The sequence below is a fragment of the Somniosus microcephalus genome, chromosome 1 (assembly GCF_052327205.1).
Source record: "Somniosus microcephalus isolate GS21.2 chromosome 1, FLI_Smic_1.0, whole genome shotgun sequence".
Taxonomy (NCBI): Eukaryota; Metazoa; Chordata; class Chondrichthyes; order Squaliformes; family Somniosidae; genus Somniosus; species Somniosus microcephalus.
In genome coordinates, this window is record NC_140987.1 from 62,139,253 (window position 1) to 62,157,124 (window position 17,872).

A 17,872-nucleotide genomic window follows, 5' to 3' on the forward strand; every position below is an offset into this window, starting at 1 on the left:
TGGATGACACCAATTTTTTTTGGGGGGGGGGTGAGGGGCAGGGATAGTTAATAATGAGAACTGCAAAAAATTACAAGAAGACATTAATAAACTGGCAGAATGGGCATAAAATTGGCAAATGAATTTCAACACAGATAAGTGAGGTATTACATTTTGGTAAGAAAAGAAAGGCGTTCACATATTGCTTGGAAAATAAGAATATAAGTGGGGTAGAGGCACAAAGGGATCGGAGTACAAATACACAAATCACTAAAGATAGCAATGCAGGTAAATGAAGCCATTTTAAAAAAAAAAAAAAAAAAAAACAAGCACGAGGGTTTGTTTCTAGAGGGATAGAATTGAAAAGTAGAGAGGTTATGCTGAACTTGTATCAAACCTTGGTTAGACAACACTTGAAGTACTGTGTACAATTCTGGTCTCCATATTATGAAACGGATATAGAGGCATTGGCGAAGGTGCAAAAAAATTTAAAGATGCACCAGAACTGTGAGGTTATACCTATCCGGAAAGGATGAACAGGCTTGGGTCGCTTTTCTCTTGAAAAGAGGAGGTTGAGGGGTGACCTAATAGAGATCTAAAGATTTTGATAGAGTAGGGACAGAGAGAGTGTTTTTCTACTTGTGGGAAAGAGCAAAACTAGAGGCCATCAACATATGATCGTCACCAAGGGAATTCAGAAGAAACTTCTTTACTGCAGGGAGTGGCTGAGGCGAATAGTACAGATGCGTTTAAGGAGAATCTAAATAAGCATATGAGGGAGAAGGGAATAGAGGGTTAGGCTGAGAGTTGGATAAGGAAAGACTGGAGGAGGCTCGAGTGGAGCATAAACGCCGGCATAGACTGGTTGGACCGAATGGCCCATTTCTGTGCTGTACATTCTATGTAATTCTAATGTACTGCGCCACCATACTACTAAAAGTATTAAATGAGGTGTAAAGTATATTGAGTACAAGTTTTTGTTTTCAGTTCTGTATGAATGTTGCAGAGTTTTATATCAAAACAGTGTTAAGGTCTGGCGCTACTTAATATTTAGTCTCCTTTCTTCTGACGAGATTTAGTATTAGAGCTTTATTATTGTACATAATTTTGATAGTTTTTAATGGATCGCTATAATGCTTGAATGATTAAAAGATGAATTTAAGTGAAGTGGATTTTTTTTTGGTCTGGAAATAATTTTGCAGTGTAGTCAAATGCTTTTCTTTTGATCCATTGCTTAAGAGGAGAAAAAGCTACACTTTCTGCTTACTATAATGGCCCAGAAATTCGGGTCGGGGGGCTTCCCACGGGTGTAAGCCCCCGACCTGCACTTACCTTGCGCGCCAGCCGTTGAGCTGTGGAATTCCGATCCTGGGCCTCCTCCAACTGCCGGCACGCAGTGCTTGCGTATCCCAGGGGCGCAGTTAGTGCGATGCGTCCCCTGGGAGTGGGCCACGCAGAGCCAATGGTAGCAGGGAATGATTCATTCATAAGTTTGACAGGAAGGGCTGTCAAACTTATAAATACTATAAGCCCCAAAACATCACTAAATCTTCAAAAAAAAAAATGTAATCACATTTTTTAAATAAACTATAAATTACATGAAATAACTATTAAACAATTTAAATTTTTAGAAAATAATTTTATTTTCTAACGGGGCTAAAAATAAACTTACCTTTCTTTAAAGTATTTAAAAATAATAAACCTTTGGGGAAAAAATGTTAATTTTAATTAATTCACCACTTACCGTGTAAAAAGCAGGTCTTGCAACTGCTTTTTATATGTGTAACTTCTGGAGACGTGCCCTCCTGGGAAAACCTGCGGAAAGAGAAAAAAAAAGTAAAAGTAAGTTTGATGCGCACGCGCAGCCTCTCCTGCACTCGCGTTCGACCTCTGAACCCCTTCTTTCAGGGGAACGGAAGTGCCGGTTTCCCGTGCATGCAGGAAACCGGCACTTCCAGTGGGCTTACGGGTGAGTACCCCGTGCGTACTCACCCGTGGAGACCTGAATTTCTGGGCCATTGTAAACCCTCCTTAGTGTCAGTAATCTTTTCTGCCTGTTAACTTCTTGGGTTGATTCACTGGTTCATATGAGTGACTTGGGCCAATATCATCCCTTGGAACTGATGATTCTCCTTTCTAACCATCTAGACCATGTTTAACAAATTATACATTTAATCAAAAACTGAATTGTTGACTTACATTTAAAAACTTTTTTTTTTTTTTTTTTTAATTGCTTTTCCAGCCTAGTCCTAGATGTTACAGTACAAATGACCACTGCTTAAAGTGCTGTATATTCTGGAGAATTGCAGGACTTCAAGATCTTGCTGGTTACTTTAGGTCAGCTTTTCATTGACTTATGCATCTCACTTGTCAAGTTTCTGCTGTCCTAATCTATCCTGAAGACATTGGCTCTTGTTGGGGTGCAATTCCATGGGCATCAGTTACCCTCTCCTAATAAAACCAAGTGGCCATATTCCCATGTGAGCCTTGATGTTGCGTGTTGGCCAGCTATTCAGAGGCATCGCAGCTGAGCCCAACCTTGTCCTCATCCAAGTTCTGCGCGCACGCACTTTCGGATAGGAGGGGTCACCGAGTAGCAACTGAGAAAACCATGATTGGTTTTTCTCTCGTGCCCCTTTCCTAACTAATTTTAGCACTGCTACTACTGCCTTGGTTGAGGTCTGGTAACTCATGGATTGAACTTGAGTAACACATTTTTCTACGATATGTTTTATTTTAAATTTATTTTTCACTAATTTTATATCTTTTTCTACTGGCTGACTAATATTCTGGATCCACCTTGTATGTGCCATTTAATACTTTACATATGTGAGGTTTTCCCTTAAACTCTGCAATCTAGAGTGATAATGATTAAGTTTCTTGACAAACCTAGTATCAAAACCTTGTATAACTGATGTATAGTGTTCAGAGTTTGGTACTTTATTGACCTAACAATACTTCAAAGAACCCAATTTGCTTTTCTTCAGCTACCTCACATCTCTTGTGAATCTTTAGTGATTGATCAGTGACTGCTCCAAGTCCTGTTCCTCCTCCTACTTTTAATGGACACCCATGCATGGAGTAGACGTGCCCTCAGTTGCCTGGCCTTGGGTGCATAACACAGCAGTTCTTTACTATAAATTACATCAGCTGCAAATTTAATAATGGTACTATCTATAGTGTTGGATCAACTGAATAGATTAATCCAAATTATATAGGTTTGGACACCAGAGATAAATCAACTGGATTTTATTGATTAAAGTAAAAGCAAGTGTTTACATCTATATACTTGCACGTAGGATATCTGGTTGGGTCTTCAAACTACAAACCAATCCAGGCTAATTCTCAGCACAGAATACCAAAGAATTACTGAACGTGAGCTTATTTATACACCTAGATGGACAATGCCAGATGACTTGCTCGGAACCTATCAATTCTGAGATTGTCATGTGATCTTTGTGTCATTTGCTACTATACCAGTAGATGGCGATTGTCTCACCGCATACACTCCATTCTCATTGGAATGTGGCTGGCATTTCATTTCTTATCAGTAAAATGAGACAATTTTTCATTGTTACAAACATCACACCTTATCTGAACAATAACAACTGAAACCAAGATGTGGTGTTTCCAAGCTAGCTATAATTCTATGCACAAACCCTTTGATGCTTCTTAAATTACCTTTAAACAGATACCTCCTGCTCCTACTTACTTAGGATTCCACACACCAAAGCTAACGACTACATTCTCATAAGATATTAATACTGACTTCTGTATTAAGCTATTCTTCCTATTCTATAATATGCTATCCTACATATAGCTTCAAGATCATTGATAAAAAAAAATAATGAATAGTAAATGAACCAGCACAGATCCTTGGCGAACACTACTCATCAGTCCCCAATTTGAATCCTTCAAATAATAGCTACTCTGTTTACGCAATCTCGCCCAGCTCCAAATTCTGAGAGCCTAGATGGGGAGTATTGGTAGGTTGTTAAACTATAGGGTATCACAGCTGAGCTGCTCTCACCTGATTTTCACACATGTGCTTTCCAGCATGAATTAGATAGTGATCACTTGCAAGAATGTCATCTGTTCTCTTCTCTTCCCCATCCCTTAACCGAGGAGCTGAGGTCAATTGTAGCATCTTGCCTCAGACCATCTAACTTGCGATGAATTGGTAATTAAGCCTGCGATTTTCAGGTCTGGATGGCTGCCAATAGAACAAGCTGTAGTTTGGGGAATGGGAGGCTGACCGGGGAGCATTGCAGTAATTGAGTTTGGAGGTGACCGAGACAAATATGCAGGTTTCAGCAGCCAGTAGACTAAGGTAGGAGCAGAGGCGGATGATGTTATGGAGGTAGAAGTAGGCAGTCTTTGTGACCAAGCGGATAGGGGTTGAAAGCTCAGCTCGGACCAGCCTGAAACGGTGGCTGGGGAGCAGTTTATGACGGGCACCAAAGATCATAACTGTGATCTTCCAAGTATTTTTGAAGGGAACTGAAATTCATCCAAGACTGACTGTTTGTTTGAGGCAGTGGTAGTTTGAGACACCTGGTGGAGAGGTAGAGCTAGGTATCGTCGGCGTGTGGCAGCAGTCTCTGTCTGCAGATGATGTTATGGCATAACCTCTAGATGTGGAGTAAAGGGACATTTTTGGGGTGGGAAGAGAAGCCCTTTCTACAGATGCTATGCTATATTCAGATAGTATACTCTTGCTTCCTTTCTGTTTCTTTAGGATTGCAGACAAGGTCTTCCTCTTTGCGCAAATAAATAGCTTCCAGGTAAGATAAATTAGCCAAAGTTTAAAGTCCAGATGCTCCTTTTTTAATAGGATTGTATTTTTCTATTAATGGATAATTTGGTTAATATCACTCACCTGGAACTTCTTTTTATTCAAGCATAAGGTGGGAATGAGAGGCATTCAGCTTCCCCTTTCATCCAGATCCATCCAGATTATTTTCATGGAATTATTGCACAATTATGGAAATTAAGGAAGAAAGTTTCCCTGTAACATTTAACCAGTTTTAGAGAAAAGGCAAGCAAAGTGCCAAATCACCTAGGAGAATTCAAAGTTAATAGTGCATTTAGAGACCCTAAAAGGATGAAAAGCTTTATTTGATGAATTAAAATCCAGTATGCATTTCTAATTTTTATGAAAGTTGTATCCACTAATTTTTCTTGCAATAAAAAAATGTGGCAGGTTAAAGGACTAGAGTGCCCATGCCATCCTAAACAGTTACCCAGAATCACTGGCTGAAAGGAAAATAGTAGCATTCCCCAAATGCAATGATACTGAATTATCCACAAAACAACAATAATGCTATATAACACTAGGTAGAGGATTTTGCTTGAGTAATCTATTTAAGTTGGATAAATGGTGTTTTTATCTTGATACTGGGGCTCCAGGGGAGCAATGCTAATGACCTCCAAGTACTGTTCTTCCATTTTTGCTGTGTCACAGTGGACTATAGTGCCTATTCAGTGTCGGCTGTGGCTCAGGTGGGTAGCACTCTTGCCTCTGAGTCAGAAGGTTGTTGGTTCCAGTCCCACTCCAGAGACTTGAGCACCAAATCTAGGCTAACACTCCAGTGCAGTGCTGAGGGAGCGCTGCGCTGTCGGAGGTGCCGTCTTTCAGATGAGACGTTAAACCGAGGCCCGTCTGTGCTCTCGGGTAGATGTAAATGATCCCATGGCATTATTTCGAAGAGCAGGAGAGTTATCCCTGGTGTCCGGGCCAATACATATCCCTCAATCAACATCACTAAAAACAGATTATCTGGTCATTATCACATTGCTGTTTGTGGGAGCTTGCTGTGCGCAAAATTGCTTGCTGCTGCGTTTCCTCCATTACAACAATGACTCCACTTTCAAAATTACTTCATTGGCTGAAACGCGCTGTATAAATGCAAGTCAGTCTGTCTTTTGTTGGAGAGCCAGGAGTAACTACTCTTGGGACCCAAGGAAAGTTGGATCCTAGATCCTGTTGGAGGTGCAAAGTTTGGCTGCTGCCAACAGTACAATATTGTCACTATAAAAGCACCTAGATTCCCCTTGGAAAAATTGAAGTAGCCTAATAGGAATAAAGTATATATTAAAGCTTACTGTTCCTAATATTCTCAAGATGATTGTAAAAGGTACATTTAGATTGCTTGAAAATGGCCATGTGGATTCTCAACAAAATCCTAAGTGGCACCAACTTCCCTTCAATTATATCAATGTCCCTTGTATGCATCATGTAGTGTGTTTCAGATTGACATTATGTCTCTTACCACGTAACCAACTGCTGCTTATGGAAGTGATGGGAATTTGCATAGGTTCATGATATCCTTTGGAAACCGAAAAGACTGAATTATATTCGAGCTAGGTGTCTCATAAAGCTGATTTAACAGCTTGCATGTGTCTTTTTGTGTCTGAGAACAGAATGAAACAATTTGCATTTATCAGGTCCTCAAACTATTCCAAAGCACTTTTCAATCAATGGATTCCTTTGTGAAGCACGGTCACTAATGATGTGTAAACTTATTTGGCAAGGGCATTAAGGGCTATGGAACCAAGGTGGGTAGATGGAATTAAGATACAGATCGGTCATGATCTGATTGAATGAATGGCTACAAGCCCAAGGGGCTGAATGGCCTACTCCTGTTCCTATGACACGTGGCAGCCAATTTGTACATAGTAAGATCCCACAAACAGCAAACGAATGACCAGATAACCTGTATTTTGGTAGTGTTGGTTTAGAGAGGAATCTTGGCCAGGACATACGGAGAGCTCCCTGTTCCTCTTTACATAATGTCTTGGAATCTCTTGCACTTTCCAGAGCAAGCAGAGGAGGCATCGGTATGATGCCTCATCTAACAAATATAACCTAAGAAAATGCAGCACTCTCGGTACTGCACTGTAGCGTCAGCCTAGAATGTGTGCTTAATTCCATCGTGGGGCTTGAACCCATAATCTTCTGACTTAGGTGAGTGTTACTAACTGACCCAAGCTGACACTTAAGAACTGAGTGCTTCTGGGTGTCTGGTATAGTATTTGTCAGCAAGCACTTCTAGCTGTAACTCTTGGTTATAATACCATTATCTTTCTAATGTCAAATTATATTCATTCAAATGGATTTCCATACCGAGTGCAACAGAATACTTCTGGAGACTTCAATGTGGGTTTGACGGGTGATACAAGAGGAGGAATGTAATGACTTTGAATTTGCTTTAGCTGTTCTTGCTGCCCTGATGACTTGATAAGGCTACTGATGTTTGTTTGAGCACAATATGAATTGCACTATTTATATTTTAAAAAATTCTTGAATTGTCTGGCTATTTTGTACTTTGTAAAAATCTAGATTAGATAATGATAGCCATCACTCATGATGGTACTACTTTACCAGTCTGCTATGGATTACTTTTTTATATAAGTACTAGGGCAATGTTCATTTTCTAACTCCCATTAGGTGCACATTAAGAGTGATGCCGTTTAAATGTATCTGCTTATCTCTAATTGACACTTGCTGGGATGCTTTAATTTTAAAAATGCATGTATTGTATGAAAGTTGCATGAATTGGAGTGACCTTTTTAACCTCAGTTTGTGCATCTATCTAGAATTTATATTTGGGAGGACTTTAGGATAATTGGGGATAGATTAACAAAGATGGGCCGAATGCCAGCCACTTAAATTATATTCAATTGAGCCTTTGGCTTTACAAATCCAGCTCCTTCTTCTTTCTGTATCTTTAGAATAAAGCTTAATTTACAGCTTTGTCTTTGCTAGTAATGACTATGAAGGGCGTTTTAATTTTATTCTGTCTGTAGAATGGATAAGGAAATACAAATTAAATACTTTTCTCTGTTAGAACTTGTGGACTAGAATTCTAATTTTGTCTAAATGTTTGGACGTTATTGCTTTTAAATTTGTTCATTTAATTTACATAGTGAAAGATGTAGGCTAGTTTTTATAAACGGCTGGTGAGGTTGGAAAGTTTTGGTTGTTGAAGACCTATTGAGTCTTACTTTTCACTCTTTCCCCAGGAGCACAATGCAGCACTGCCATGCAGAAGATGATTACTATATGCTTATGCAATATGTTAGAGTATTTTAGGGTTTTTGGTGGGAGCACAGTTACTAAAACAGTATTCTTGATTTACAATCAAATCTGTAATGGGCCTCCCTTTATGACTCTCGGCCTGCTACAGCTACAAACAGGCTAACACCTTTATAATTTGCTCAACTGTTAGAAGCTGACCTCGGCCACAACCGATAGATAAGTTCTGTGGACAGTTGTGAAGAAATCCAATGGGAAATATGAAAGCCATTTTCTGTATATACTTATAAGCGAACGAATGAACTTGCATTTATATAGTGTCTTTCACAACCTCAGGATATCCCAAAGCACTTCATAGCCAATTAATTACTTTCTGAAGTGTGGTCACTGTTGGAATGTAGGGAAATGTGGCAGCCAAATTGCACACAGCAAGGTGTCTCAAACAGCAATGAGAAATCACCAGTTAAGCTGTTTATTTTAGTGGCGTTGGTTGAGGGATAAATGTTGGCCAGGGCACCCGGAGAACTCCCGTGCTGCTCTTGGAATCGTGCCATGGGATCTTTTACATCCACCTGAGAACAGATGAGACTTCGGTCCATCTCATCTGAAAGATGGCACCTCCAACAGTGTAGCACTCCCTCGCTGTTGCACTGAAGTGTCAGCCAAGCGTATGTGCTGAAGTCCTGGAGTGAGGCTTCAACCCACAACCATCTGACTGAGGTGAGCGAGAGTGCTACTATTGAACCACAGCTTTAGCCCTTCTAATCTTTTTCACCTTCCTACAACAATATTAGTAGCCCTCATTTTATCATATTTGGACTGTTTACGTTTTATTTTCATTGTAATCTATTTATCCATAGAACTCCATTTGACGCACCTCATTTTGCCTTGGAATATATTTACTTTGCACTCTACAACAGCAATAACAACTTGCATTTGTTTGTACATACTTGGTGGTTAACCAGATTTCTTACTTTCTGTCTCTTTATTAAAGGTAATGTGCTAAATTTTCAGTATTTTAGCCTTCAAACCGTAAAATATTAGCCACTTTTACTGATGCCAAGAGTTCATGTGCTCCAAGCATCATATTCTGTGTGCATATTTAAAAGTCTATTTTGGCAGTGGTAATTCAAAATACAAAGATGTATATGTTATGGCTGGAATATTGTGATTTTTATGGTACTGTATATTTGAGTATTAAGGCTGTAACAATTTCTTATGACTTGAAGCTTTAGCTACCTTTTAATTCAGCTACACTGAGCGGTTTCAACTACACCACTAGCACTATTACTTATGCACTGTAAAACATTCCTGAGGTTAAAATAAGTGTTTCTGGCAAAATAAAAATGATGCAGCTGGAAACCAGTTCTCAAGTCTCTAAAGCAGCACTGGATGATGATGATGCAGTACACTTAAAGCTTTAAACATGAAGAAACGGAATCTAATCCTTTGTACTTTCCTGAAGCTTTGAAGCTCGAAAGCCTTTGTTCCAGCTCTAATGCTACACCATTTGGTTGGGCACTTTTTTTTAATGGTTAGACTGCATTCATTATTTCAATTCATCCTGAAGGGATCCGAATCATATTGGCTTAGCCAAAATTAATGTGCACAGTTTTTCAAATAACTTTCTTATGCATGATAAAGACCATGACGATGAACCTGCTGGTCTCCACTCTCTTGTCTCTGAGCTCCTGTAGACCTCTGTCTTTCACAGTCTGAACCTCCTGCAGTGAGCACACAGTTCGATCAATAACTCAATAACTTTTTTCATGCAGTAATTATCTGAGATATTACTTGGACACTGCATTTCTTTATTACCCCAAAGATGAAAGCTTTTTATGTCAACTGCAGATCCTTTTGTTTAAAAAAAAACATACTTTGTATCTGATCTATGAAATTATTATGAATATAAATTAAAGAAATATTTGAATCAATTACTTGAATCAATTCATTACAATATATTTAATTAGTTTAACAATTTTAATTGTAATTTTCATATTGTAAAGAAACAGTGGAACATCTATGGTGATTCAAAGTATTGACAACATTTCTAAAAGTGTTGTCAAGATACTGAGTTTATTCAATCTGTTCTTTTCAATAAATCTGAATACAATATCATACAATTCGGTTCAAAGCATGGAGTAGAATGGGTGGTTTTTAATGGCTTGATCCCGTTGTTGCTTCCAGACTCACTTTTCCCTCCCTGTCCTGTTTTTTTTTTTTAGATTGAGGTTCTGCAAGAATCATGGATGATGATTCCAGATTGTCAGCGTCGGTTGGCAGCTGCCCACAGTAGCCTTACACAACTATTGGTGAGTCTGCATTATTTTCAGTTTGGCAAGTTATAAGTACATGGTGTTCCTTTCTATAGCTAGTATATGTATAGGGTTGAGGAATGGATATATTGCCTCAACTTTAATCAGTTTATTAGTCACTGTAAATTCATAGAATCCACATTAGATATCTGAAATCATGAAAAATTAAGCCAAGTATGTAGAGTGAAATGATTGGACTAGAGTTTGTACAATAAGCTGATATGTTCTCTACAAAATTCAACTTTAAGAAGAAAGTTACTGAATTTGGTTATTTTTTGTGCCTCTTAATTCAAAAGTATGAGCTCGATGTGCCATAAAAGCCTGTTTTTTGTATTTTTGTTGAGTATATTTTCTGTATCTAGAGAGTAACGACTTGCATCAAAAACAAATTCTAAAACAAACAAATGAGAGTCTTCGCTTTACTAGACTAGATATGAAATGCACAACATTCAAATGCAATTTAATTTGTGGTTGTGGAGCTTCATTTGCATTATCTAGTTATCTTTAACATTTAATGAATTTGCCACATGTTCCAGAATAAAGTTGCAATAAGATGCATTTCATTATTCAAATTGTTTGGGGAACATGTATTTTAAACAAAAAATAACCAGTAGATTCTTCATGGCAAGCATGAGGCAATGCAATTTATATTCATTTTGGAAAATCACAGTTAAAGTACTTTTTAAAATAAGTACTGATTCAGATATTTTGTGAAGTATAATTTTAATGGAAGTGTAAATGATATGGGAGTTTAGTCTATTAAAGTCTGCTTGCTTGGATAAAGTCTCTGAATCTATAATAAATACAGGATATGGGAAAAATGGATGATGCCAGCTCTTTCTAAATATCTTGGTTGCTACCTACATATTTTAAAGAAATTGGACTAAAACCATTCCAGTGCATTTACTCATTTCCATTTTTATATAAAATTAGCTGCGGTGTGTCTTTTAACATTATTGAAATGTCTTGAAAGTAGTGCTAAGTTTGTTATGAATAACAGAATTTGGCAATTTTTGAAAATTAAATGTAATTTATTGATCTGGAAATGTTTGGTGCATAATAAGAACATAAGGAGCAGGAGTAGGCCATACGGCCCCTCTGGCCTGCTCCGCCATTCAATAGGATCATGGCTGATCCGAACCTAGACTCACGTCCACTTCCCTGCCCGCTCCCCGTAACCTCTAATTCCCTTATCGGCTAGGAAACTGTCTATCTCCGTTTTAAATTTATTTAATGTCGCAGCTTCCACAGCTGAGGTAGCAAATAAATTCCATAGATTTACTACCCTCTGAGTGAAGAAGTTTCTCATCTCAGTTTTGAAAGGGCAGCCCCTTATTCTAAGATTATGCCCCCTAGTTCTAGTCTCACCCATCAGTGGAAACATCCTCCCCGCATCCACCCGATCAAGCCCCCTCACAATCTTATGTTTCGATAAGATCGCTTCTCATTCTTCTGAATTCCAATGAGTAGAGGCCCAACCAAATCAACCCCCTCATCTCCGGAATCAACCGAGTGAACCTTCTCTGAACTGCCTCAAGAGCAATGTGAATTTTTGGGTGGGAGGGAAGGAAAGACTTCCTTTTGAGGACCAAGTCAACAATTCCAGTTCAGGTACAATAGTGATTTTTTGTGTTAAAAATCAAATCCTAAAAATGTGAATCTGAGTTAAATGACATATTTTGACTAATCTTTTTTCACAATTTAAACTGGCATTTAATTTGTCTGTACATCAGCATATTGTCTAAAAGATGCACAAACTACATCCTCTTAATATTTATATGTGCTCAACGAAAAGCCTAAATTACTTTCTCCTGTCTCGCCAAAGGAGCGGAGACCAATTGTAGCACCTTGCTGCCACCCTGGTTGATGCTGGCTACCTTAGCAATGGCCAGGATGCTACATTAATGTAATGGGGCAGCTATGCCACCATCTTACATTGGTGTAAAGCAGTTTTTATGTGGCATTGATGCAAGGTGAACATTATAATTACATTGAAGTCATTTTCATTTGGGTTTTTTCCTAGTGTTGAGACCTTCTGGAGAAGATAGCGTATACAGCTTCAGCTGTTCACCAATTACAATACAACTGGGACTGGTGCAAAGCTCAATTTTTAAACTTTTTGAGGTGTTGAACTATGTTTAGCATTCAAGTTGATAGTTGTACTGAAAGATCAGATACTCCCTGATGACTCCTTTCTAATTTAAATGTTTAAGTCCACCTTCTCTGCCTAATTAGTGCTGTTGGCAGACAGTATCAGTCCAGTATAATTGCAGCTTGTGTTTTCTCGCTGAAGAGGGTAGCTAACAAAAGTCACATTCAACATCTCACCAGCATTAATGCACAGAAGATTTTTGTTCATAGCTAATATGACTTTGGTTTGCCAGATTTCAACTCAACAGAACCTTAATCTATGAAAATGTAAAGTTTTGTTGAATTATCCAGCTGTAATCATTCAAATTTTCTCAGATTTACCAACTGGGTGTGTTAAAACCGATATAACCGTTTTCTTGGTGAAATCTAACAATATTGGAATACATTGGGCCAGATTTTGCTGTAGCAGGGCATCTAATGCCATCTGCCGTTTGTTAAACTTGCCCCTGCACCCTTCAGCTCAAGTTGCTGAAAGTGCAAGCTGGTAACGGCGCAGCGAGGGAAACGGGACATCTGGGACCTGGGTGAACTGGGTATATCCTTAACCAATGAGATTGAAGAATTGGGAAATGAACAGCGGAAGGACTGAGCAGCAGGGTGAATTCAAGGGGGTGAATTCAATGTCAAATCAGGTACAGAGAGAAATTGAGAGGATAAGAAAGATTGGATTGAGAGAGAGGAAAAAATACAAAGGAAAAGTAAGAAATTACATTTAAAATTTGACATTTTTAGCATCTCCTAAAACAATACACATCCTGAAGGAATGAGGCACCACATTTATAAGTTAATTTTTGGTGCCAGAGAGGTTGGTTGTCAATCTTTAACACTTATCATGTCATTAAAGAGGTACTTGCGCTTGTAATTTCTAGCCCTAAATATCTGCGGCAGGTTTAGTTCATGTCTGCTGTGCAAATACAGCAACTTTACAGCATTCAGTGCATGTCAATGGTGAGGCAGACAGCGAGATGCAGTTTTTGGGCAGCTAACGGTGGAGCAGGACGGCACTTTTTGGATATTGGCATTTAACCGCACATCTCCCCGCCTGAAGTTGCTGTACCATTTATGCATAAATAACGACGAGCACCATTAGCCTCCCCGGTATTTTGACAGCAAATTCGCTCTTCTCCCCCTCCCCCCACAGCCATTATCTTAAAGTTGAATTTAGAAACTTAATCCCTAGCCTTTTGGCAACTCCAGACTTCTTACTGAGTTTTTGGCTCATGTGCAGATGGTGAAAGAAACCCTGGTATTGCAGTAATAAAGCTACTCGGATGGCAGGAACAACTTTATTTCACTAATAAATCTATGCTGCTTTAGAACACAGTTTTAAATGGAATATTTTACATTTTGCCTGCTTTGTCTTCTCCTTACACACACACACACACACACACACACTTTGTTCCTCCCCTGTTATCTCCTCCCCTTCCTTGTAAGTGGCCATTATTTGTGTTTAGGCCTTGCAGTAGATGTCACTAGATAGCGATTAGGAGTAGGAGCCTTGGTTGATTGACACAACCTTAACCCAAGAGCACCATGGCCAATTGAAGCAACCCTGACTGAGATCAGCTAACTGAACACAGAATTAAGAGAAGTCCATGGTTGCATTCATGGTCTGTGTTATGTGCTGGGTAGACTTGTTGAGCTGCCATTAGGAAAGCATTTTTACTTTATTTCTAACTAATTCCTATTCTAACTTTAATATTTTTTCTCTATATATAAATACTTTATTTACCTGTTTTCCTGTGCCTACAGGGTCACCCTGTACATTTCAGAGCTGGGACCGACATTCTAAAACTTGGCCTGCAGTTGGCTGAAAGCTAGCTTCACAAGTCTGTTTTGCAACTAGTTTGAGGATCATGAACATGATGCCCATTTTAACTTTTGTTGGAATTTCAGGCATCACTTGATGAATAATCTTGTGGCCACAGTAATTCCCCACCAAGGTTATTCAGTAGCAGTAATCCCCATCCAAAAAAGCCACTTAAATTAAAAAATTTTTGTTTTTTTTATTCAAAACTCTTGCAGAACCCTTAGTGAATGTAATGACCAGCATTGCAATCTTTCTCCACTCTCTGTATATCTAATTACACCAAATAAACGTCAACCATCTCTTTGCTCAGCGAAAGCCATTTCAGATACAATCTATGCTGTCAGCTTCATCCATGTAATGATAGCTAGTCTAAGGCTACTAAAAGTATAGGGAAAAATTCAGGTGTTTGCGCCTCCCGTTAGCGTACTAATGGGGCGCAAAGCAACTAGCTCCCGGGCGCAGCAATGTTTGCGCCGCTCACGAAATTAACTAGACATTTTGTGGCGGCGCTAAACACTACCGCCATGATCTCCTGCGCCGGCAGATTGTGACGTCAGTCGAGTGCGTGGCGCCCCCTGCCTTACCGCCTGCTGCTACCAACAACCGGTTGAGGGAGCGTAATGCTGTCAAAGGGACTAGGGGAACGCTATTTAAAGGCGACCGCTTCCTGCCTTTTTTTGTCGGTGACATTTTTGCACCACGCATTCAGAGTGAGTGACTGGACTGACGCTCTGAGGTAGCGCCTTGCTCCTCGGCCTTTGCGCCTTACGACAGGTGTGAAGCGCCTGATTTAGCGCTCCAATCACCTCCAGGGGTGATAAAAGCCAAGTTTGCTGTCTGAGGCGATAATTAGCGCCAGGCACTAAACTTTGCGCACGTCTGATAATGTCGCCCCAAACGGGGCGATTCTGAATTTTCCCCCCCTAGGTATTTTTATAATGTAGAACCCCAAAGCAGCATCAACTCTGAGTACAGGGTTGGATTTAAACATGTTACCAAAGGAGCTGGTGTTGTACATTATTGTACAGTACTATATTGTAGGTGTGAATGTTTTATAGTATTTATATTCTGTTAGCTGGCGTACTATAGGTTTAATATATTATACTAATGTGTATATACATGTGAAAATGAAAACATTCTATTTTTTATACCCTTCCTGTTCTAGGAAAGCGAGAAAGAATTGGAAGAGACTGAGGAATACAAGGAAGCCCAGGCCACAATAGAATCAATCAAACTAGAAGCATAGAACCTATTTCTTAATTATAATGTTTTGTTATAAACATTTGCACTGTGGCCATTCCATTTTCCCCCACTTTCAGTTTTGGGCAGTATGACCCTGCCATTATTATGCTTGGGCTCTGATTGAATCCTGTGTAATCTGAGTCCTCTTACATTGGACAACAGACTGTGTACCCAAACAAATTTTGTGCCACATCATGGTGAAGTAATGAAATATTAAATAAACGTATGTGCTGACAATGAATTGTCTTAATTTGTGTTTGCACCTGACATTAAAATACTTATTGCTAAGAGATCCCTTCCATTTTAACTTGATGGATAAAGTGAGTGTATATTTTGTGGTCTGGCAACATGTTGTATTACAGCAACTGCTACATCATTGGCCAAGCATGCTGACAATATTTCTCTACAAAATAACTTATCCAGGAACTGAGACGGCCTGCGACTGCTTTGTTTGTTTTCAGGTGATTTGATAACTGTTGTACTACCAAAACCACTTGGTATCAAAGTAAAAGTACCATGTAACTCAGTAGTCTAGTCTCAATCAGACTTCTAAATATACTGCAGCCAGGATGTGTAACGCTGTGCACCACCAGGTGTAGCATAACTCCAGTCTAGTGCAAAGCCTCATACTCAAAATGCCCAGGTATTCCAGTGACCTGCTTGGGAACTCCTGTATGGATCTTTTCACCAGCCTTCTCGTAAGATTAAAAAATTAACTTCTTGAGTGGCACAGTGCACATTTGTCCAAGCCGGCAGGCATGTACACTGTCCCCTTCTCACTAAGCTTAATGTAACTTGTTGACAGGCCAGCTGGTGGTGTAATTTGGGTCTGTTGGCTTTATACTGGTATTTGTAATATAATGGCAGCCAGCACCTGTCAGTTAGATTTGTAGCAGTAACAATAGTGTCAACAAAGTTTGAGGTTTTTTTTTTTTTGTTTTAATATTGCATCAGTTTAGAACAGTCCAGACTCATTCTGTGACTCACTGGCAAACTTGCAGTAGGCAAGGTTATGTGCCCTGTGAATAATATAATGAGTTTTCTAAATATTGGATGTCACATTAGGAAGGAGTTGGGTCACATGACCTATTAAAGTATTAAACTTCCCATCACACTTAAATATTTTAATTATAATCCACTATTAATTATAATACTAAACAAGTGTTGTAGATTAAATGTGGAGGGCAATTTAAATAAACCTCCATTTGCTCTAGTAAAATCACACTCCTGGAGATAATCCTATTTCACAGCATAGCATATTCTCTAGTTACACAATAGCTGTTTTATATTTAACAGCCCTATAAGACTACAGCGTGACATGAAATTTATCACACTGTATGATGGAAATATCAGCTAGTTTTCTGTTTCTTCCTCGACTCATGCTGCAAATTGCTGTATTCAAGTTATTTTCAAAACCATTTGTGTCTGCTTTACATAGTTAAAGCAGCAAGACCATTGCTCATTTGGCAATCTTTTACAAGTTTCTGCTGAAAGCAGTGTTTGGGTCCTGCTAATTTAATATGAGACTTATAAGATGCCCATTGATATCTGGAGCAAGTCAATGATCTCTCCTGTAACACAATGGAAAGTATTTTTAATAAAATCTTTTTTTGTTAGCGCTGTTGGAAATAATGTTATTTATTGCACTCCTAACTTGCTTTTGCTCTCTTTTTAAACTGTTGCAAGAAATGAACATTCTCAATTTGTGCAAAAGTGATGTTCTAACTCCAGTCAAACAGTGAAGGAAAACAGTGTCCCAAGGAATAAAACTCAATATAGCGTCACAAAAGTTAATGAACTCAAAGCATAAAACATAAATGACCACCTTGTGTAAATGGGACATTAAATATACCAATTTACTTTAATTCCTTGTAATAGTTGTGTTTTCCTGGACGTGTATTTGTTTCTATGACTATTGGGTGTAATGAAACTCACGTTCACCTGAATGGTGACCTATGGCTTGGGACATTTGTTGAAGGCGCTATATAAATGATGATTGTGTTAAACACCACAAAAGTGGCAGTATGAGGGTGCATTTACACCGCAAGTTTAACGGCTGTGCCAAGTGATTTTAGCTTCATGCCGACTCAATTGTCGGTGTAACTCTAGAATCCGCACCCACTTGCCTCCGAGGGAAGCTGAAAGAGATACCCTGGGTACAGCAGTTTGGCACTGCATGGAATACAAATCCAGTGCGGTATCATCCCTGGTTTGTAAAGTGATTGGGGTCAATTGGACTCCCTGTGCACTTTGTAAACGTAGCTGACCTTAATTTAAATGCTTAGAGAGCACAGATTCTTCCTCGACATCTCCAAATATTACATTTTTTAACTGCTG

At 39.0% G+C, this 17,872-nt stretch overlaps 1 protein-coding gene across 2 annotated transcripts in view; it reads left to right on the forward strand.

Annotated features, from left to right (window-relative positions):
- The window catches only part of tbca (tubulin cofactor a), a 59,159-nt gene extending 42,006 nt beyond the window's left edge, over window positions 1-17,153 (forward strand). For both annotated transcript variants that reach the window (XM_085982493.1, XM_085982484.1), the window contains exons 3-4: window positions 10,243-10,329; window positions 15,459-17,153. In XM_085982493.1, coding sequence (XP_085838619.1) covers window positions 10,243-10,329; window positions 15,459-15,539 — 168 coding nt within the window. In that variant the 3' untranslated portion in view covers window positions 15,540-17,153. The remainder of the gene's footprint in view (window positions 1-10,242; window positions 10,330-15,458) is intronic.
- Window positions 17,154-17,872: the final 719 nt, after the last annotated feature.